This window comes from Pogonomyrmex barbatus, unplaced genomic scaffold (assembly GCF_055798465.1).
Source record: "Pogonomyrmex barbatus isolate J1 unplaced genomic scaffold, ASM5579846v1 scaffold19, whole genome shotgun sequence".
Lineage (NCBI taxonomy): Eukaryota > Metazoa > Arthropoda > Insecta > Hymenoptera > Formicidae > Pogonomyrmex > Pogonomyrmex barbatus.
Genome location: NW_028297115.1, coordinates 1,068,209 through 1,090,884, shown reverse-complemented (window position 1 = coordinate 1,090,884; position 22,676 = coordinate 1,068,209). Strand labels below are relative to the sequence as shown.

The 22,676-nt window shown below is 30.7% G+C and overlaps 2 protein-coding genes and 1 non-coding gene across 4 annotated transcripts; 1 reads left to right on the top strand and 2 right to left on the bottom strand.

The window, feature by feature from the left end:
- The first annotated feature begins 1,522 nt into the window (after positions 1-1,522).
- LOC105423442 (uncharacterized) lies at positions 1,523-4,571 on the top strand. The gene is made up of 4 exons (XM_011633194.2): positions 1,523-2,064; positions 2,715-2,956; positions 3,059-3,340; positions 3,472-4,571. The coding sequence occupies exons 1-4, from the start codon at positions 2,059-2,061 to the stop codon at positions 3,665-3,667; spliced, it is 726 nt and encodes a 241-aa protein (XP_011631496.2). The 5' UTR covers positions 1,523-2,058; the 3' UTR covers positions 3,668-4,571.
- A 1,470-nt stretch (positions 4,572-6,041) lies between these two features.
- On the bottom strand, positions 6,042-22,540 carry LOC105423444 (fatty acid synthase-like). Of its 2 annotated transcripts, XM_089075452.1 has the most exons (19): positions 21,696-22,540; positions 20,849-21,099; positions 20,277-20,508; positions 18,826-19,244; positions 17,649-17,942; positions 17,191-17,398; positions 16,935-17,095; positions 16,086-16,403; positions 15,323-15,828; positions 14,692-14,996; positions 12,425-12,820; positions 11,261-12,270; positions 9,851-10,089; positions 8,824-9,520; positions 7,690-8,515; positions 7,119-7,600; positions 6,731-6,985; positions 6,399-6,650; positions 6,042-6,305 (listed from the first exon to the last, which is right to left on the bottom strand). In XM_089075452.1, exons 1-19 carry the CDS (start codon positions 21,868-21,870, stop codon positions 6,186-6,188), a joined length of 7,146 nt encoding a protein of 2,381 aa, XP_088931578.1. In that variant the 5' UTR covers positions 21,871-22,540; the 3' UTR covers positions 6,042-6,185. The 2 variants fall into 2 exon arrangements, with proteins under 2 accessions (XP_088931578.1, XP_088931577.1); XM_089075451.1 differs by lacking the exons at positions 20,277-20,508; positions 20,849-21,099; positions 21,696-22,540 and adding an exon at positions 19,334-19,552.
- On the bottom strand, positions 13,413-13,531 carry LOC112552343 (5S ribosomal RNA). Its single transcript, XR_003096566.1, has one exon. It is a non-coding gene; the product is annotated as a 5S ribosomal RNA (ribosomal RNA).
- Positions 22,541-22,676: the final 136 nt, after the last annotated feature.

Below are 22,676 nucleotides of genomic sequence, written 5' to 3'. Positions count from 1 at the left end.
AATTTTTATGTTAACAAAATCTCGTCATTTGTGCGTACACAAAAATTTTTGATAATATAAAATCCAAACTATTGGAGAAGCCGAAGAACAACAAGTTATGTAATCTGCGTATGTCTTCTTCGTGTGTATAAAAGTTACGTGGCTATTTGCGTGACAAAAATGCTGACAAAATCCTGCGACATACGCGTGACAAGATCCCAGCACGAGACGTAGAATTGAATGGTCTGTTATATCAATACTTTATATATAAAAAAAATATTGATGTTCCTTTATAAATGAAAAATACTTTAAAAATATTGAAACTTTTAACTCTGTGATAATGACTACTCTACTTACTTTATGATAATTAATTTATTAAGTTAGTATTTATCAAAATATGCGTAATATATCGCAATCATAACGTCATAAACGAATAGAAATAGAAATATATGATAATCTTAATGTACAAAGAAATCAATATACATTAATATATAGAGACATTTACAATGCAAAATCCGAAACTTATTATACGAATTGTACATATGTTACAAAAGTTTTGACCTCGTCTTACGTAACAATATATGAGTGTTATATGATTTTTTATGTAACATTTAAATAATCACTCATATTATTAAGCACTATTGTTATCGCTATATTCGAAGTATTTTTGTTAGTGTTTGATATGAGATAATCAAAAAAATTGAAAGAGCTATTGTCATTAGATCAGATATGATCAACGCCATATTATAATAAAACTGAAGTATTTTTCCATCAATTGTCAATAATAATCACATGTGCAACATCTTTTTTCATTGTATTGAAAGATACGTATACTTGTGAAATCTGAGATATTTATCATAAAAAAAAGTTTTTTTACAATTTTAATATCGATATTAAGTAGTAGCGATACTAAGAAAAAATTTCAAATTTCAACACAAGTTGTTTTTCAGAGATAAATTTAAGTATTTAAAACATTTAAAAATATATGATAAAAACATTTAAAAATATATGATAAAATATAAATATAACAGATGTCGATTTTATCTTTCAAAACTATAAACATTTACGCTTTCTGTTGAAAAATAAAATTTTAACGAAAAATATAAACGTGTAGGCCTAAATTGAAGGGAGAAAAATTTTTTAGAATTCTAAAATAGGAGAAATGTTTAATTTTAAATGCATTTTTAAATAGAAACGATGCGACGCTGATATAATTGATTTCATCTTGCAAATCTACAAATATTCTCGCTTTTTTTTACGACAAGTCAAATTCAAATGCATTGCATGCGTAAGACTAAAAAAAAAACAAGAGAAATCTTCCGAAATTTTAAAATAGAAAAAAAAACGTTCCATTTTGATATCAATTTTAAAATAGAAGCGATGCGATATAGTCGATTCACTCGTATTATTTTCCATATTACCCCTACTCACAGCTACTTCCCCTCTTGCGTTTTCCGTGTTTCTCCTATTATTCGTCAGTTTACACGTGACCGCGCATGCGTAGAATGAAAATGTCGCGATGAGCATGAATCGTTCGTCGGAATTAAGCGTGTGCACAACTATGTAATTTCTATTCTGCGCATGCGTGATCATGCGGCGATCGCAATGTTGTGCGAGGGTGAAGCGCGGGGAAAGGGGAAACGGTTAAGAATAGAATGCGAAATGTACGAAGAAAGTCGAACAGACTGTGGACTCGGCTGTATAAACATTGCGTTATTGTGGAACAAGTTTGGACAGTGGAATTCAAAAATTATCGCAAATTTTCTGGGAGAGAGACGCGTCGCGGTGTGTCATTCATGACGCTATCACGCAGTGAAACGGGAAACGATCGCTAAACCACCACGGCAGCAGAAAATACAGTGGAACAGAACAGGATTGTGAGACACGCCTGATTGAGCGACGCTCGCCTGTGATCAGAAACAGGTTAGCGTCCAACCAAATATCACCTCAATCCTGTGTTTATCTTCGAGTCTCATAAATAGAGAGGAGTCATCACGTCGAATACGTTCCCGAAGATAGCCGAACGATACTCTGGATCCCCAAAAGCCATTTCCAAAAGAAAAGTCAAACACATCCCAAATGACAGTAAGTAAACTAACAGGAGTGATCGAATTACATAACGAATAATCACCTGCTTTACATCAGATTAGTATAGGCGAGTCTTAATTCATCGATTAATAACTCGCATTGTGCGCAAATGCAACTTTGCTCTATAAAAACAGCATTTGCGCATTACGCGATTAATCAATCGATGAATTAAAAGAACTCGTCTTATATATCAAAAGCTATTGTACACGAATTATTTAAAAATTTATACAAACATTTTAAACGTTTATCACGATTATTATTTCACGATTAAATGTTCATTTCTTCAATGTAGATTAATATTAATCTTAGTTTAATTTACTCTGTTTTTTTTTTAATTTATAAAATTAAAAAAAGGTAAGCTAAATCAAGATTAAAGTTAATCTGTATTGATAAAAGTAAAGATAAAATAGACTTAACAGTACTGCCGTGTTATTTAACAGAATATGCATTATTTTATTAGATTATTATTTTAATTATTTTATTATATCATTGCACTTATATATTTTATATGCAGTTTTTTGATGTATAGTAATCTAATATAATTCCAGCGATCAAATTTATACATTTTGCTAAAAATGTAATATTATCGATATTAAGATATTTCAAAAGAATTTTATTATTTTTTTCTTTATATATTTGTTTTTCAGAATACAATGGGTGGAACTCACTTATGTACACCACAGTCCATTTTTCAACAAATGATGAATCAACAGAATCCACAGCAACAGGTTGGACCCTGGATGCAAATACCACAAGTGCCACCGATAACTATGCCATGGAGTGTACCAGCGTTGCAACAGTCGGAATTAGTTAGGTTTACTGGAGAGACCAGTTCTGGACCAATACTCCATCAGAAAAGAAAGCTGGAAGCACCTGATGTTGTAGATATGTAAGTACTTGATTGCTTTATATATATATATATATATATATATATATATATATATATAAATAATCTATGCAACAACATAACAATGATGTTTATTTCAAATAGGCGTCAAACGAAGCAGTTCATAACAGAGGAAAAGATAACTGCACATTTCAAAGATCTGCACATTAGTTCTAATCATGAATCTGAGAACTCAGTACCATCAACTTCCACTGCTCACATATCAACTTCCTGTCATAAGCAATTGGATATGGATCTGGATGTTGATGCGACAAACGCAATACATAATGAGCAAAGAAGTGACTTACATCCGAGATTGGTTCTTTCAGAAGAACTCAAGCGAATGCAAGACGAACCTATTCTACCAACAACTCTTATATCTAAATTGTATGAATTATTTATTAATTATATAATTTGATAAAAATACAATATTTTGTATTTATAAGAAAGAATAAAAAAAGATAAGTATATATTTTACTATGAAATTAAAGCTGGCTTATTTTTTTTCTTTATTTTAGAGAGAGACCTTCTATGGCTCTGGTTCTTTGGGAACCACCAAATAGGCATCTTCGCATACTTCCAACGAGAGATACTCCAACGCCAATTCCAAATACATCCGACAATAATAATAACAACAATAATAACGATACTATTCCAGATCTAAATAATGTATTATCCAATACTACATCAACATTCGAGCCAATGGAATTATGAGAATCTCTGGTTAGTACAGTACGTTTTATCTACACATCCATTTAAAATGAAAGAATATAAATATTGTATTCTGAATTGGAAAAAAGTTTCAATAATCTGCAAGATAACATACACACAAGTAGAATAAGGGATGAAACATGCTTAGCGATTTCTTCTATTGTATAATAATAATTTGAGTGATACACATGCAAATTTGACACATGCCTTTGATATATTATTTTTATTCAATAATTATAAAATATCATTTCATTGTACTTTGTCATGAGCTATTTAAAAATAGTATCTTTCTTATATTGTATGTATTCTTTATCGTGTGTTGTTTTCTTATAATTTCTTATTTATATATTATTTCTGTAATAAGAGTGAAGGAAATTATTGTTACAAAGAAAAATAAGATATATAATTATTATATTTACTGAAATAATGGTTAAACTCCTGAATTTTTAATTCTATACATTTTATAATAAAACAATATTAGAAAGTTATGATAAAATTGATTTTGTCTATTCTGAGATTACTGAAATTAAGCATCTTTTTTATTAAAGATATTTCCTTAATCTTTAGTCTTATTCTAATGTTATAAATATAGAATAAAACACATTCTTTTTTTTTTCATAATCGTGAAAAAAATAATTAATCTAATAAATTAATCTTAATTTAGAGAAAAATTGGCAATTTTCAGAAGTTCTTAGGATAGAAAAAATTAATTATATATCATAATTTTTCAGTATATATTTTGCATGTAATGCTGAAAGAGAGAGAAAAAGGGAAAGAGAAAGTAAAGCGAGTAAAAGTTGGTTATTAAAATACGAGATAATGATGATATAATGAGCGTTTATTGTGAATAATTGGGTATATCTATGTATTAGTTTTGCATTAAAATACAATGATGAAATAATGAAAATGGATTTTTAATTTTTTTTTCCAATACTAGAAATAAGCTTACAATTTCATTACTAATGATTTTATTTACTGAACTTTATAAATAAATTCCAAATATATTTTTTTATAAATTTTTTTTAATTTTAGGGAGTATGCTTATATTATACAGGATATCTCTAAAGTCTGGTCCAGGTCCTATAATCTTCATTGTTTTTGAACAGCAATTATGCGTTTTTAATTGATTCATCTCTATGCATGAAAGTATTAAATATTGCATTAACCTAATGTGACCGATGTTTTTTTAAATGGAATCCCCCATGTTTTATTGCATATTCTTGTAGCTCTCGAGAGCTTTTTAAAACGCTATAATAAAATATTTTTTCATTAAGTATTTTCTGAGTTGTGAGATTTGAATTTGACATATAATTTGATATAAAATATCTCATGAACTATTTATTTCTTAGCAATTATATTTTAATACTCTCATGCAGAATAATGAGGTGAATCAATTGGTGTAAAAAAAAAAAACACATAACTACTGTTCAGAAACGATGAAGATTTACAATATGCAATGTATGATGTATCCTATAACTTTTATCTGAAATATTTTTTTCATATCTAAAACCATTTCCGAGATACAGAGTCCGGATAAGACTTTAGAGACACTCTGTATAACTAATTAGCTCTTTAAATTAACTTTTTGTGAATTCCACTATGCATTCGAATGCATTCAACAGATATGACATCCCATTTTTAAATATATAATTTAATTTGTGATTAATTGTATTTAATAAATCTATTTTTAATCAATATGAATAAAAATATATCTGAAAGATATATTTATAGTAGCACGGTCCATGTATCGTATTTCTTAAAATGTGAGAACATTCAAAATATAAAGTTGTAAAGACGATTAATCGACAAAAATATAAGAATATTTTTATTTACATTTTTAGAATTTAATTTCATATTAATTTTATATCTTAATTTTATATCTTATATTAATGATGATTTTATTCTGCAGATATGAAGACTAAATTACCTATAGATTTTTCGACTTTAAATATACTTTTGAACTAAGGCTATATATTAATATATATGATTAATATTTGAATTATTCGAATTAATTATTATTTAATTATTTAAATCTAGATACTCAAAATACTTGAATGATCCGAATTATTCAAATCTAAATATTCAAAATACTCAAATAATTCGAATTATCCGATTTATACGAATATTGGCAAATGCAGATCGTATCTATTATAATTTAAACTTAATAAAAATATGCATATACATGTATATATTGTATGTACAATTGTATATATATATATATATATACACAATTATTTATATATATATATATATATAAATAATTTTATATAAATATATATATAAATAATTTTATATATTTATTTTATATATTATATTAAATTTATATATAAAATTATATATACTATGTAATATATGTGTATGTATGTACACATACAGACACACACACACACACACACACACACACACACACACACACACACACACACACACACACACACACACACACACATACAGTAGATATAATTTAAGTTAAATGTATACTACAGACTTTCATTTATTTCACTGTTAGATGGCTCATCTATTAAAAGTTTTCTTTAGCTTTTATCAAATCTCCATTAATTGCCAATATAACTTTGTCACTATCTAACATTGTGATATGATTACCTTCAACGTAATGCACTTCTACTTTATCTCGCGTGATCTGAAAAGTTTTTGATATTACGTTATTAGATATCGATTATAAAAAATTAAAACTGCGAATATATAAACAAAATATATAGAAGAGATACGATACTTTGTGTAAACCATAATCCTCTTCGACTTCGTGAACAGATGATAGCGTGGGTTTTAAAAGTATTATGGAGGCTCGTATCTTTTCCAAGGATGACGTGTCGTATTTTTTAAGAGCAAGGATACGTTTATAAATAGTTGTACACAACATTTTTTGATTCTCGACAGAAAGCGCGACATCATTGGAAAGAATATGTGAGATAAAAACATCCAATTTTTCTTCCCAAGTAATGCATTTTTCAAGATCTAAAAGCAACTACAAAAAGAAAATAAATGAGATGTTACACAGGAGGATCAGGAAACAAAAAGATATTTTACCGGCTGAGTGAAATTTACCTTTCCGCTCAAGGCTGATTGTGCAATATCCATGATGCTGAGCAAGATATTATTTTGAAGTTCGTTCTCTGTAGTAGAAGGGATAAATTGTTCTATCATTGCTTTCATTTGTTCAAAAGCACCATCAATCAATACTAATCGGCCATCCAAGCCACGTTTTTCCAATCGTCTCGCTAACTCGATGGCGATTAACGAGCCATACGAATATCCGACTAGAATGAAACTCCCTTGGTTTTTCACCTTTGGTAAAATGTACTAAAAATCCCAATGAAATATATATTAGATCGCGCGAGAACATTTCTTAGTTTCTTATTTAGACGAGAACGTTTGTTAAAAGAAGTATGAATATCTCATTTTATTTATCACACATTCGGCCATGTGTACTTACTGGTAAAAGATAATCGGCATACTCCGGTATAGACGCAAGAGTAGATCCGATATTTAATATTCCATATTGCAAAGCCGTTGCGATAGATCTAATTTTCGGTGCCAGTGAATTAAATACCTGACCACAGCCCTGTATACCGGGCAAAAGAAACACTTCGACTTTACGCGAGTTTATCATAGTTTTTAATTGCATACAGACTTCAGAAGTCAGATCTTCGTTACGCAAAACTCGAATTAACAGTTGCATTCCGGATATTTCGACCGTCTGTTTCTCGGTTTCTCGAGTCTGTGCGTTGTCCTGTTCCATATTCTTAACGCGCATCTCCGCTAATTTGGCAAAGTTGAGATTGCGGATATCCTGTGCGGTGAGGAAGATATCGTATTCGCGTTCTAGGGTTTGTTTAATTTCTATAGTCATCATCGAGTCCATGCCAAGTTCAACCAACGATGCTTGCTGAGACACAATCTTCAAATTTTTGAAACCTGCGAAAGCAGCAAAAAATTGTAATTGAACTTTCCCTCTGATTTTCTTCTATGAGATAATCTTGTTGTATAAAATAACTAAGTCCTACCCATTATATCCGCTACGGTCTTGACAACGAGCTTATTATCATGCGTATTTACATGTTTCTCAGCCACTATCATGCTAGCTACCACCGGGCGATCTTGCAATAAAAAGTCCTCCAGTTTCTCAAGACAGGAAGATATCTTTTGCTGCAGACTACCAATAACAACGATTTCCTTGTTGCTATCTTGCCAGTTGGCAAGTATGCCAACTTCACCTATCACGCCCCATTGAATAGCCAGTCCTGGTAAACCGTCCATCACTCTGCATTCGCAAATTCTCTCCATCACCGAGTTAGCCATACCGTAATTCGTTTGTCCGGCATTTCCTCGACCACAAACGATCGAAGAGAAGACTACGAATTGCCGAAGTTGCGGGCACAATTTTCTGGATAATTCATCCAACGTCTTCGTGGCCCAAGCTTTAGCTCTGAGAGACTCCCCGAACGACTCCGCCGTTTGGTTTTTGCAGATGCTATCCTTCAGCTCCCCGGCAAGATTGAAGATAGCTTCCACCGGGCCTTGCTGCTCCGCGGATTTCAGTATAAACTCGCAATCGTCGCGGTTCGAAGCGTCGGAGCCCGCGACAATAAGTACGTTCACACCATAAGATCTCCACAGTTCGACCTTCATGCGCTGATAACCGTTCTTTATTCCTGTTCTTGACGTCAACACCACGTTTCTAGCGCCTCGGAGTATCAACCAATCTGCTAGTTCTAATCCAAAACCACCCAATCCGCCCAAAATGAGATAGGTTTTTTTATTATCGCAGTAATATCGAGGATGCGCGAGAATTTTTCCAAAGTTCTTCTCATCGGAAATTTTCAAAATTACCTATGAAAAATATATAACACAAGGAGAATCTTGTGATTAGCAGCAAAAATAAAAAATTCAGAAATATTCAAAATATCACTACATTTAACTGTGTACATAAGGTGATTGGCGATTAGCCAAAATATTTTCTGTTATACAAAAAGGAGCACTTAAAATAAAGATTACTTAAGTAGGTAAAATAAAAAAAAATACTTAAATAAAGATTTATAAAAATTATACATGTTTTGATTGTGTTTTATTGTAACTGTATATTTTAAGTATTGATAGCATTCATGACGAGATTATGTACCATTGAAAATTTTCCTTACCTTGCCTATATGTTTTCCAGCCGTCATATATTTGAAAGCCATCTCTAATTCGTTTTTGTCGAAGATTTTTCTAACAAGCGGTTTAATAGCTCCATTCTTAAGGCCCTCGGCTACCATGTTATGCAGTTGTACCTTATCTTTGACATTTGTAGAACTAATTAAATTATCGATAAAAATTCCGTGAAAGCTAGTTTCTTTCAAAAAGATCATCATTCCTAAGGAATTGTTTGCGGTGAGATCATGTTTGCCGATTTCTAGAAAACGACCACCGTGCGCCAAACAACGAACCGATGCTTGAAGTTTCTCCTCGGCCAATGAGTTCAAGACAATATCTACCCCGACACCGTTTGTTCGTTGAAGTATCATCTGCTCGAAGCTAGTGTTGCGTGAATTACCGATATGATCGTCCGGAATCGATGGGAACATCTTTCGAATAAATTCACGTTTTTCAGGCGTTCCTACGGTGGTGAACACCTCGCAGCCTTCATTAAGAGCGAGATGTATCGCTGCCTGACCGATACCGCCAGTGCCGGAATGAATGAGCACTTTATCACCCTTCTTCATCCGACCGTTATTATATAACGCAATATAGCATGTTGAATATACACATGGCACAGTAGCCGCGTCTTCCAATGACCAATTATCCGGCACTTCCCAACACAAATTTCTGTCAGGTACGATAACATTTGATATGCCTCTGAAAGTATAAACATACCGTTCGTAGAGAAAAATTCTAGAAAAGTGCGTCTAAAATGTTTAATATTTAAAAAAATGTCATATCAATTAACAATAATTAATACTTTTTTGAAAAATTTTATGCACATCGAAGATGTTATATATATAGATGTATTGATAAACTTTAAAAAATATATTTACTTATATATTATAAAAAAACATACTATATTATAAAAAAATATACTTTTATATTACCATGTTACATATAATAATATCTCTCTTTCTAAATGATGATAATAAAATATTTATTTACTATATAACTTTGCAAATATAAATATAATAATAATATTACTTATTGCTGCACAGTCCCATCACACGATGGCCAGTTGTATCGATACCAACAAATTCCATGCCGAGGAATGAGTTTTCGAATCGAGTAATCTTCATAGTATTTTCAAAAAGAAGTTTTCCTGTGGCGATCATGATGTCTTTAAAATTGAGAGAAGCATATACTATGTAGACTATATCTTTTTCATTCTCAGGATGTATAGGGCCTTCAATCCAACGAAGCGAACTTATGTCACCATGTATCTATTTTTTCATGAATAGATATTATACGAAAATAGAATAATTATAATATAAAATGAATACAAAACAATATAGAGTACCATTTTTGACAGCAACATAGAAATCATGTTGTCATGGAGTTTTAAAAAAATACATCAGATAAAAATTATGGGGGAGATGATTATATGATTATAATATTGATTCATTCGCGTACAAAACTGTCGATATTTTTTTTACAGTCGCATACATTTTTTTAAATGGAATCATATATCTTCTGTTAAGTAAAATGATTTCCTCCTGTCATTTTGGATATAAAAATATATTCAGATAAAATTATTAGGAAGTCAATATTTGCAAGATATTTCATACTTTACTCTAACTTATTCTAACATAATATGTAAAATATTATAAAATATAAAAGTATAAAATAAAAAAGTATAAAATAATAAGACCAATAAGTATAGAGAAATCATATAGTCGTTCTTAAGAAAGAATGTACTTACATTGTGTTACTTGCATAATTTTTTTAAATCAATTATATATCTTTTTCATCATCAATTGATTTGTATCATATATGCATAAAAAATAAATAGCTTTAGAAATATTTTATACTCTAACCTAGAATAAAGTATAAAATATTCTATTATATATTATTGATTTCTTATAGCTGTGCCTTAATATTTTTATATTTTAATATTTTTATAAAATAACTAGAAGAATCATATTACGTAACGAACATAATATATAATTCTATTTAAAAAAATGGCGATCATAAAAAAATATCGACAATGGCTTCATCTTTAAATGAATCAATATCATGTGGCTCTCTCAAAACTATATTTTTGTGTGATAAATTTTTTTCTGAAACTTTACGATTTTCAGATGACCATCAAAAATAAAACAGAACTTTCTTTATATGTCTTTAAAATGTATATTTAGTCAAATATTGCTGTCGAATATATTTTTTTATTTCATATATATTCATATATAAGTTTATATATCCATATATTTGAATTTTTTGTATATGTAAAAAATTCATTTCAAACTTTGGTCAAATAAATTTAAAAATATCTTTTATATATGTGTATGCATGCGTAGAAAAGTCTAGCAATTTTACACGAAACGCACACATAAGCACATGCAAACATATTTATATTTAGAACTATAGCATATTTTCTTATATATTGTTATATACCATTTGTGTAACATATCCATGATCGACAAGTTTCAACTGTGGACTTGGCAATGGTTGATGTCTATAAGTTCCCCATACTTTTCCTGGTCTTAATACATTGATCGGCAAATTCAACTGAAGTTGCTCCAAATACAATGAGTCCTGCAGGGAAAACTTGGGAGCATCGATATCTTGTATCATAACACTTCTAATAATTTCTCCACCTGGTTCCTTTCTTAAACAATTCACGAAGCCTAGCAAACCACTTTCTAAGTCTCCCTCACTGACAAGTATTATTCTCATGTCGGTAGTTTCATATTCTACATCCATGATTGAATTCAATTTTTCGAGCCAAGTGAATTCATTGTTATTAATGTAGATAATTTCCGTTTTCCTGATTGGTTGCTCTTTTTTCTTTAAAAGTATAATATTCTCTTCGCCAATATTCTTCTCTAGAATCACATCTAACTCGTATTTCGAAAATGTTGGAAGATTTTCAAGCCCAGATATTTCTCGTGTTAGTATAAAACCACCCTTTCTTAGTTTCGGTAGAATCTGCTCCAAATGGCCTCTTTTATTTCGCGTTAACAGTCCGATACCAATAACGAGCAAAACATTATCTTCGTCGAACAGTTTATTTTTCGTGAAAATTACGTTCGATAATGAGCTGTCATTAAAATGATGTGGAGCAGACAGATGTACGTTCGCTTGAATTAATGGCAAATCATCTAAAATCTTAGTAAGCATAGGTGACGCCAATTTATCTACTGTCACATTGTCGCAAACATCGATCAACTCTACGATTTTCACATAAACGGCTTGATGACATTCCAGGGCGATATGAATGGACAATCTGATCGCCTCATTCAGGGATACTCGCGCTTGATCACGATGTGCCACGAATTTATATTCTTCCAGGACTGGATCATTGGTTGACAGCCGGCGAGGTATGGCCGTAAGTCTAACATCACAAATTTCGATTCCGCCTGATATTACGGTCTTCCATTCTTCATATAGATGTACAGGGAATTCTGTAATAACAAAACACTAGTGCTTGCAAAGCGTTTACATATATGTAATATCATTTAGTCTAAATTTAATTGTAATTAACGTCCTATAAGCCATACAAGCAAACTTTGTGACAAATATTCTCAAACTTGAGGAATAAGAAAAACTCACGTCTACCTTTTACATTAAACTTCTGGATTTCCTGCTGATGAAGCTTGGTATCGATGACAATTTTTCGTATTTTCGTAGGCACATAAAGATTTCTCGTATCCATTCTAAGAATCAGCATCTGCATCATACTGTCGAGGAATGTTACCCAATTACCGGTCCAAGCAATATGTCCCTTCTTTTTTGAGATGGATGCGCTTTTTAAGGACCGGAACGGGCCTAAATATTCGTAACCGCGTAATTTTAACTCTTTGTAAATGTCTTGAGTATTCATTACTTCTTCTTCACAGTTATCTTTTGGTAAAAGCGTAACGGGTATCTTTTCTTGCACGGGATTCTTTATGACTCGAATGATTCCAGTTACAACCGGAGTATTATCTTCCGACACTTCAAATCTTCCAGTGCCTACAGAAAAATTATTATTGTAAGAAATTAAAATATTGAAATTGACATAACACACAAATCCATAACAGAAAAATTATTATGAAAAAGTGTTATATTGAATGTACTTTCATTCATCTTAAAATATAAAAAAAAAATTATTTTAATTTTTAAATTAAGAAAGTCGCAGGGTGTATCAAATGTGACGCAGGTGTGAGTATTCACATGAATTCTTCGCGGAACCACGGATGGATAACGCGAACCACGAAAGCTTTTACAGAATTCAGATGAAAGGAATATAAAGACAATCCGCGATTTGTTGTTCTCTATATTGCAGTAGTTTATCAGAATTAATTCCTAAATACTTTACTGTGCTTACGCGGAATGCGCTATTCTAATACTTTGACATGTAATTATTAAAATTTAAATCCTTTGGATTTATTTTATAACTGATACATAATATTTCATGCTTTTATAATGAAACTTGTTTATGAAATTAAAATTTGTTTATTTTAAATAACAGTCAAAACTATAGGCAAAATAATATGAAATATAAAATGTAACCTAATAATTCAAAAGAGAAATGATAATAATTCTAAAAAAAAAAAGAAAAAAGTGACAACGTCACACGGTGTTCCCAAGCGGTCACCCATCCAAGTACTAACCGTGCCCAACGCTGCTTAACTTCAGTGATCGGACGAGAACTGGTGCTTTCAGCGTGGTATGGACGTTGTCGAATATAGTTGATATACGAACTATTCAAGTGTTTTGACATATAATTATTAAAATTTATCTTATAACCGATACATAATATTTCATGCTTTTCTAATGAAGATCTGTTTATTTTAAATAAAAGTTTTTTAAATAAAAGATCTGTTTATTTTAAGTAAAAGTCGAAATACTTATAGGCAAAGTAATATTTGTGAAATATAAAATATAATCAAACAATTTTCTAATAATTCAAAAGAGATCTTTCCAATAATAATGGCTTCATTTGTATCAATTATTTAATATGCATAACAATTAATAGACATATTAAACAATCGATATAAACTAAACGTTAGTATCCCAGATCTTAGATGGTACTAAGTCATCTAAAAAATGAAAAGATTTCTAAATTTCTAAAAATAATTTTAATTAATAATTATAGTGTCAAAACAATGTTTAATTTACTTTTATTTTCGAACTTCCTATTTGCGTAATATCAGTTTGGGAACTTGTCTTCACAAAATCATTTCAATCATTAGAAACGACTGAAATAATTTCAAGATGCTGCATTGTATTTTATCCTTACGAGAAATAAAAACCACACAAGGCCGTTATCTTTATTTAACAGCGATGTAGCATATTACTCGCGGATGAGCGAAAGATCTTATTTTTTCGATAAAACGAAAAGATATCTATTAATGGACTTCTCGCTTTGTCGAAAGGAAAACTATAAAAGATAATGAAACGATGTTTTTTTTTTGTCTTTTTAATAAAATAAAAAAATATTTTACTGAAAGATATCCTACTTATTTCAATTGTCTTTAGAATGTCTTTAAGATACTGTATACATTTACTTTTTATTCGGAATAATAAACACATCAAGTGACAATATGTTAGCCAACATGTTGACTAGTATGATTGACTTTATTAGACTCAATCCTATATTGCAATGAAGATCTGTGAGATATACTGAAATCATCGTGAATATACGAAACATATCTCAATTTTCTTAAAATATCATCAGTATATTACAATGAGTAAATTATACAAACATTTCTACGTATAAGATAATGAGGAAATATCTTGGAAATATATGGGAGTATTTTTATAATGTAATATTGGCACTTGATGTATTTCATCATCACAATACTCCATATACTTTGATACGAAGAGAAACAAAAATATACCTTTCTGAACCATCACTGTTAATTGGATTTCACCTTCTTTCGGTATAGGAGTAGCACGCAAAAAGGTAACATTCTCAAAAATGATAGACAGCTCTGTAAACATTTCCATATGCAGCAAGCCCATACTTTCCCAGACCATAGCAAGATATCCCGTGGCAGGTATTAAGATTTTTCCATCGATAACATGACCACTCATATATTCAATGTCTTTATCTGCTATCGACAGAGTAAATGTTCTTTCTCCGGACGTGATTTTCTTTTGCGTTTTGTATGACATTACATACCAATCGTCAGAGTGTTCCCATCTTCAAAAAGTACAAATTATTTCGTTTTTATTATCCGAATCTCTCAATAAAGCACAGTAAGATTTGTGAAATAATTTTTGGGCAATTTCTCCTTATTTTCTTGTTAGACACTCCATGAAGAGTGATCAAATAATGATTTAAAGTTTTTATTCGCAGAGCAAAAGTTTCACTTGATTCGTTTTAAATAACTGCATTTGGATGACTCATATATATTTAAATGAATAATTTGTGTTTTATCAAATTTAGATAACAATAAGCTAATTTGGCTGATTATTATCTATACATATATATTTAACTAAATAATTTATATATAGCGGCAAGCCTACCTAACGGAAGGTGAAATCATCGGAGTACCGCGACTAACTGGATACTCGATTGGTGGATAGAGACTAGCGATATTCGGTTGTAGTCCCATGTTGTACAGTTTGCCAATAGCTTGGAGAACAACTTCGGAGTTATCTCTGTGACCACGCTGAGTGAGCGCGATGTTAGTAACTCCCGGACCAAGAGACTTTCTCATAATGGCCTGAAGAAGACTATGTGGTGCAATTTCAATGGTTATAGCATCCTTCGGGATCATACGCGCGGTTTCCTCAAACAGTACGGGATTCAGGAAATTGTTAGTATGGTATTCAGCAGACGATAATTTGGCGGATGCGGTGGACCATTTGTTGTATGGCACGGACGTGCTCACCCATTTTCGACTGCGCGGCTTCGGTTCAGGAATCACCTCGTTTAAGTAAACCAGAAGTTTCGACCCGATAGGTGTGATGTAACGACTGTGATAAGCTATATTACCGCATGGCACCTCCATCGCAAAGATTTTCTTAGCCTGATCAAATATATACAGTTAAAACAAATATTTTAATAAAAAAACAATTTAGATTTTATTCAGCAATACATGATTAAAAACCAGCATAAAAATCATTGAAAATTTTACATACAAAAGTGTTGTTTTATTTTAATATGCTGAAAATATTTTTAGCGCCTACATTATTGAAATATTGTTTTTAAATCTATATAAATCGATTTCTAAATTTTAGAATTTTTTAGTATTTTTTATAAAAATAAATAGTATATTATAAGAACCTGTAGTTGAGCGACAAAATTTTTCATAGATTCAGCAGGCCCACTAATAGTACTGTTGTCAGAAGCATTATGACAAGCCACTTCAATGTCTGCCGGACACATATCTTTGATATCTTCGTAGCCGAGACCAACAGCTGCCATTGAACCATAAATTACTTCAGTTTCAATAGATGCTAAACCTCTTAAGTATGCAGACAAAATCGACTGTTCGGCGGTGAAACATCCATCTGCGTAAGCACAACCGAGTTCTCCGAAGGAATGACCAATGATGTTATCCGGCACGATACCAATCGACGTGATGAGATCGACCAAACCAATCTATAAGATTTAAATTGTATCAAAATATAACGAAAAATAATAAGAAATACTAGTTGACAAAATTATTACATATATACATTCGTATCAAACTTTCAAATTAACATAATTTCAAAATAAACATAACTCCACGATTGTCTTATAGTCTTTTTTTTATTCTCAAAAGTAACATTTGTATTTTGAAGACAGTATTTGTTAGATTTTAAATTTATCCTTCTGTCATCTTTTCCTCCTTATCATCTTTTCAAGAGTAAAAATATATATATCTTCAAAAAATTTTCATAATTCTATTCTAAGAGCTGGAATAAATTTTTTTCACATATCTTATAATAATCATCGTAAAATGTGGAAATTAAAAAAAGAAATAATTTGTACAATTTTTTAATATTTAAATTTAATTTTTAAATAAAAAAATGATTTTTACTTTGCCAATTATTTTTTATTAATCTTTTAGCAAGTAATTAAAATTACATTTCATAAAATAAAATTTATTGAAAGCAATAAATAAGTGTTGTTGCGTAATACGCGACTTACCTGTACTGCTATAATTCCCACGAACGAGTGCAAAATATTATTAAAAATAGATTTGTCTTTGTTTGTTAAAATATTAATGATGTCTACACCGCGCGGTCGCAAGACAGTATCACATTTCTGAATAGCCTTGACAAAGATAGGGAATTTCATCAGTTCGATACCTGTTTGAAATCAAATGAACGAAAAGTGTATTACAGTTAAGATAAAATATAATTTTCGTTCTTAAAAACGAGAAAGTATATTACACAATACCTACCCATGCCGGGCCACTGTGATCCCATACCGGAAAACACAAACCAAATCGGTCTCGCAGCTCCTAAGTAATTTTCTGTTTCTCTCGTGGGATGCTCCGCCGTCTTCGAACCAACTATCGTATATCCTCGATAAAGATGTCCCTGGATATCTTCAGAGTGGATATCATGCAGCAACCGAATATACTCAACATCAACCGCATGTTTCTCAATCTATAAAGAAGAATATAAATTTATAAATATATTTTTTCATAAATTCTAAGTGATAGTAATTATCTCGACAAAATATTTTGCCTTTCGAAGTCTCGTAAAATCTTAGAAAAATGCACGAAGATATATCATAATTTATAATTCCATCGTCAATCTATGGCTAATATTTTTTTTCTCTTCATTTTCTGTTTTTTATATTATTCAATTTTTGTATGATCTCTCGATATCTTCATTTCTTATTTTCTTTACTCACATCGTTTAAGAATACATTAACAGATTCCTCGGTACGTCCAGACACTGTTATGAGTCTCGGTAAATCATCGGATGGTGCTCCTTTATTTAATTTTTCCTTCTCATGGGATTTTAATACGATATGACAGTTGGCGCCGCCAAAACCGAAAGAATTAATACCCACATAACCACCGTTCCAAGGTGTGGATTCAGTGACGACCTTGATCCTGCCATCTTTGAGAGCTTTTATGCCTTCTCGTGGTTGATTGTAATGCAAATTTGCAGGGATCAATCCAGTTTCCATTGCTATTAGTACCTATGACAAACATTACAAATTAATAAATTAATACATTATCATTGAATTTCTTCCCTTCTTACCACCACATATACTATTATCTGTTATAACTGTATAAATATATAAAACACAAAAAAGTTGAATAATGTCATACAAGTATTCCCAAACAATCCATTCAAGTATTAATTGTATGCAACACTGCTTGATTTCAGTGATTGGACAAGAACTAGTATTTTTTTTTATTTATAAGTTATTTATTTATAGGATTGTTACAATATTAATTATTTTAGAAATTACAAAAAGAAACTAAGAATTTACATGGCGAGTGAAAATTGTATGGTATGGGGTTCTTGCCCTTACATTCTGTTACCATATATTAAATTGAATTTATTATATTTGTTATTTAATTTATATATTTAATCTATATGAAAGAATAATAATATTTATCTAATACCTTAATTTAACGATGCTTTTGTTACAATTGTTTAATGATGCTTTGTTACAAAAAAAATGTCTTTGGATATAAAAAATATATCTCTTATAATCTATCTTTTTATAAAAGTAATAACTGAAGTAATAAGTAACAGATATAGAAAAGAACATAATAAATGAACATAAAATGAATAACAGTTCGGATATTTATATCCTTGATTTTAATGTATTTAATATCTTTTCATTTGTCTTATAAATTTAATTTTAATATAAAAGTTAAGAATTATAAATATATATCTTTTAATCGTAACGTGAAACCTATTCACTAAAATCTATTAATTTTTAATATAAATGTTATTATTCACTGTTCCTTACTCCCTTTTACTTTGATCAATTTTTATGTATAAGAACATATAATCAAAGACCAAATGAGTCTTAATATAAGCTTAGCATTTCTTAGAAAAGGAATTACCTTGGCAATTTGACATAGGCCGGCAGCAGGCTCGGAATGACCTAAATTTGATTTAACAGAACCGATAAGTAAAGGAGTAGTTCTATCTTTGCAAAGGACTTCCTCGATCGCGTTGACCTCCTCGGGATCACCGGCTTTGGTGCCGGTACCATGACATTCCAGGAAGAATACACTTTTCGGCGACACTCCGCAATCCTCATAGCACTCTCGCAGCAGGATGCCCTGCATCACCCTTGATGGATGCATGATGCCCTGCTCCTTGAAGCCATCGCAATTCGTCTTGCCGTAAACCACCCTGGCGTAGATTCGTTTCGCATGTTTCGCTTTTTGTAGGAATACGACGGCGACCGTTTCGCTGCGAGCGTAGCCATCCGCGTCGTTGTCAAATGATTTAACGCGACCATCAGATGACAAAACCCCTATAATTATCACCGTTATAAAATATATGTAAACGATTACCCTATTATGATACTTCCAATTAATGAAAACGTGTGTAAAAAGATCATACCTTACAGACATTAGCAAAATTGTCACATAAATTTATCCAAATTTCATGTAACCTCAAATGAGCATGATTTCGCGATGAATTGTATTTGAAAGCTTTTTGATTTGTTCTCAAGATTAAGATCTATTTAAGAAACATTTGCTAAATTTATTCTTCCTCTCTCTCGCTTTTCAAAAGTAAAGACGCGTTACGCGAGAAAAACGCGAGAAAAACGCTGATTGGCTGATGTATTAATATGGCCGACTATATGTTTCACCATCCTCATTGGTCCATCCTCATTTTCATGCGCAAGAGCACACCTTGTTTCTTTACACCATGAAATAAACTATATAAAATTATAAAATTAGCAAAAAAATTCATTCTACTTCATATAATGCGTCAAATTATGATATTTTTTGGAGATGAACTTTTGAAAAGGTGGTGAAGGGATGAAGGAATTAATTCCAAATCTAAAGATATTCCTTAAAATAAATTTTAATTTTGAAAAAATAAAAAATCATTAAAAAAAATGTTTAATTTCAAAAATTTAATTGATAAAGAAAACTTTTTAAATATGACAAGTTCTCGCGAAATTATACTTAATTACATTTAAAGTTATGTAAAATTTTATCATGAATTATCTATGTGATAATTTTGTTGATGAAACATGTTGATGAAACATATTGTACATATATAATTTCAATTTACATTTACATTTTACATTTATTTCCAGTAATATAGATTAATTTGAATCTCATTTAATTTATTTGCTATCTTTTCTCATTTTTAAGAATTAAATAAAATTTTCTGGATATATTATTATTAATTTGACAGAAAGTATTTTATATATATATATGTTTATATATATATATATGTGTGTGTGTGTGTGTGTGTTTGCGCAAGTATTTGTAATTTTTTTACGTTACACAAATTAATAAAAATAAAAACTGAAGACGAGAAATAGTACCGAGACGAGAATATTGCATTGACATTCCGGGGTGAAGACATAGATTTGATCCACCCACAATGGCGGCCTCGCATAGACCGTCTCGCAGACACCGATAGGCGTGTTCAAGGGCGTATAAGCTCGAACTGCAGGCGGTATCTACAGTATAAGATGGCCCGGTCACTCCTAGCCAATAGGAAATTCTGTTCGCCAACATAGCTCTGCTGCATCCAGTGACACCGAAGCCATTCATCTTCTACAAAAAGTTTGAAAGCGGAAAAATAATCTCTTGCTATTTACGACCATGTATTTCGCTTTAGATTCGTTCAAGACCCTTAACATCTGATCTCACTGCAAAATCCATACTTCCGCATCATTTTTCTATATCCTTTCTTTCAATCAATAATTAAACACAAAAAAGACACAAAAGGATAGAAGGATAATTGGCAAGTGCGTGCAATTTGTTTTCCTCCTAATTTAATTCCTCTTTTTCTATGACGTCTACGTCAAAGATCTAAATTTCAAAGTGAATTCTGAATCATCAGTTTTGACTTGTCCTTTTTTTTTTTTACCATTTGCGAATAAGAATTTACCTGTAATTTTCCGTAGAACCAAGTTTTTTCGGATTCTGAGAAACACGTGCCGACGAAGACGCCGATTCGCGATCCGCGTAATTGCTTTGGATTCACCCCCGCGTCGATGATGGCTTCGTACGCGTGCTCTAATAACATTCTGCACATCGGGTCCATTGTATGGGCCTGCTTGAAGTGGACTCCGAAGAACAGCGCGTCAAATTTGTCGACATTACTGATCTTTCCGATGCGTTTGGGGATATCCGGATGATCTGCATGGAACATAAGAAATATTACGTACACAATCATATACACCCGGAGATTTTTAATAACTGCAACTAGGATAAAATATAAATACGTATTATAATTGTACTTAATTATAAATATATAACAAGAATATAGCAATATTTTCAAATGGAATATATTTTTTAATCCCTTACAAAATTGTAAACTTTGCTCGGTGTCTACAGAATCAATTTGCCAATCGCCATTCTTTTAATAGATTGTATTACATTTCTGATTACACTCTGTTGACAAAATTTATAATAATAATTTTACAAATTCTACTTTCTTCAAATTTGATTATCTACTTTGAGAGAGAACAAAATAGCTCTGACAAGTATATTTATGACGTGGCTGCTTGTCACGAAACCGGCTGTGTTACTAGCTGTTGTTTGTTAACGTATATACTGGCTTGTATCAAGTATTGTTTATTATAAAAGAAAAAAATTTGCTTGAGCCCGCGCCCAATAGAGATTTAATTATATATTAATATTAATATATTTATTTTTATTTAGGACAAAAATAAAAATGTTCTATCTTATTTATTATTATTATCTTATTATCTATTACTTTTTCTGTTAATTACCTAATTTCCATCGACAATCATCATCCGTGACTAGGTCCACCTTATTCAATAAATTCTTTTTGAGTTCTTCCATATTGTTAGATTTCGGAAATCTACCGGCAATACCGGAAATCACGATTTCTTCGCCAGGTTCGGGTGGTTTGTAACCCGACTTAGTTGATTTGTTCGTAGCCATCTTTCTGAGGTTTTTCTTTCAGTTTTTGACAGTTTTTGACAGTTCAAAGAAAGAGAAGGAACACTTTTATCTAACAATAATTGAAATGTTTTATCAATTGTGAAATTTTTATAATTAATTCTTTTATTAATTCTTGTGCACAATATAGAAATTTTATGATTTGTTTTTGTCATACAGAACTTAACGAATTCGCCAGAAACTGACTTAACTGATTCTACGAAAGGACGAATCACAATTAAAAGGCGAGAGACAAGAAACAGTGACTTTTTTATAATAAAATAGATATCCCTACTTCTTATGATATGAATATTTTATTGTTGCTACTTTGAACTTCCTTGAAATTATCAGAGCAAAATATGCGTATCGTTTCTCACATTAAACTCATTTATTACTTCAAGTATTATTTAATATAAAGGAAAAAATTTAATTTTGTTAATCATATAACTGGGTTTTTGAGCATTATTCATATGCATACGTCTTGTATAATTAATATGTATAATTAATATGTAATTAATGCAAAGAGAATTTCAAAAGGAGATATTTATATTATGGAAATGTAGATTAAATTATGATAAATTTTAATGTAAATATAAAACTTAATAACATACAATGTTCAGAAACTATAATATATCTTTGTTTATTTATTAGAAAAATTTCACATTGTCTCTTATATGTGATTTATAATAGACTTGAAAGACTTGTCTTTATGACATTAAAATTATTATAAAATTAGTTAATTACATTAAACATATAAATGATATTTTATTTTAGATTTTGTGAAATATTTTAAATACAAAAATAAATAT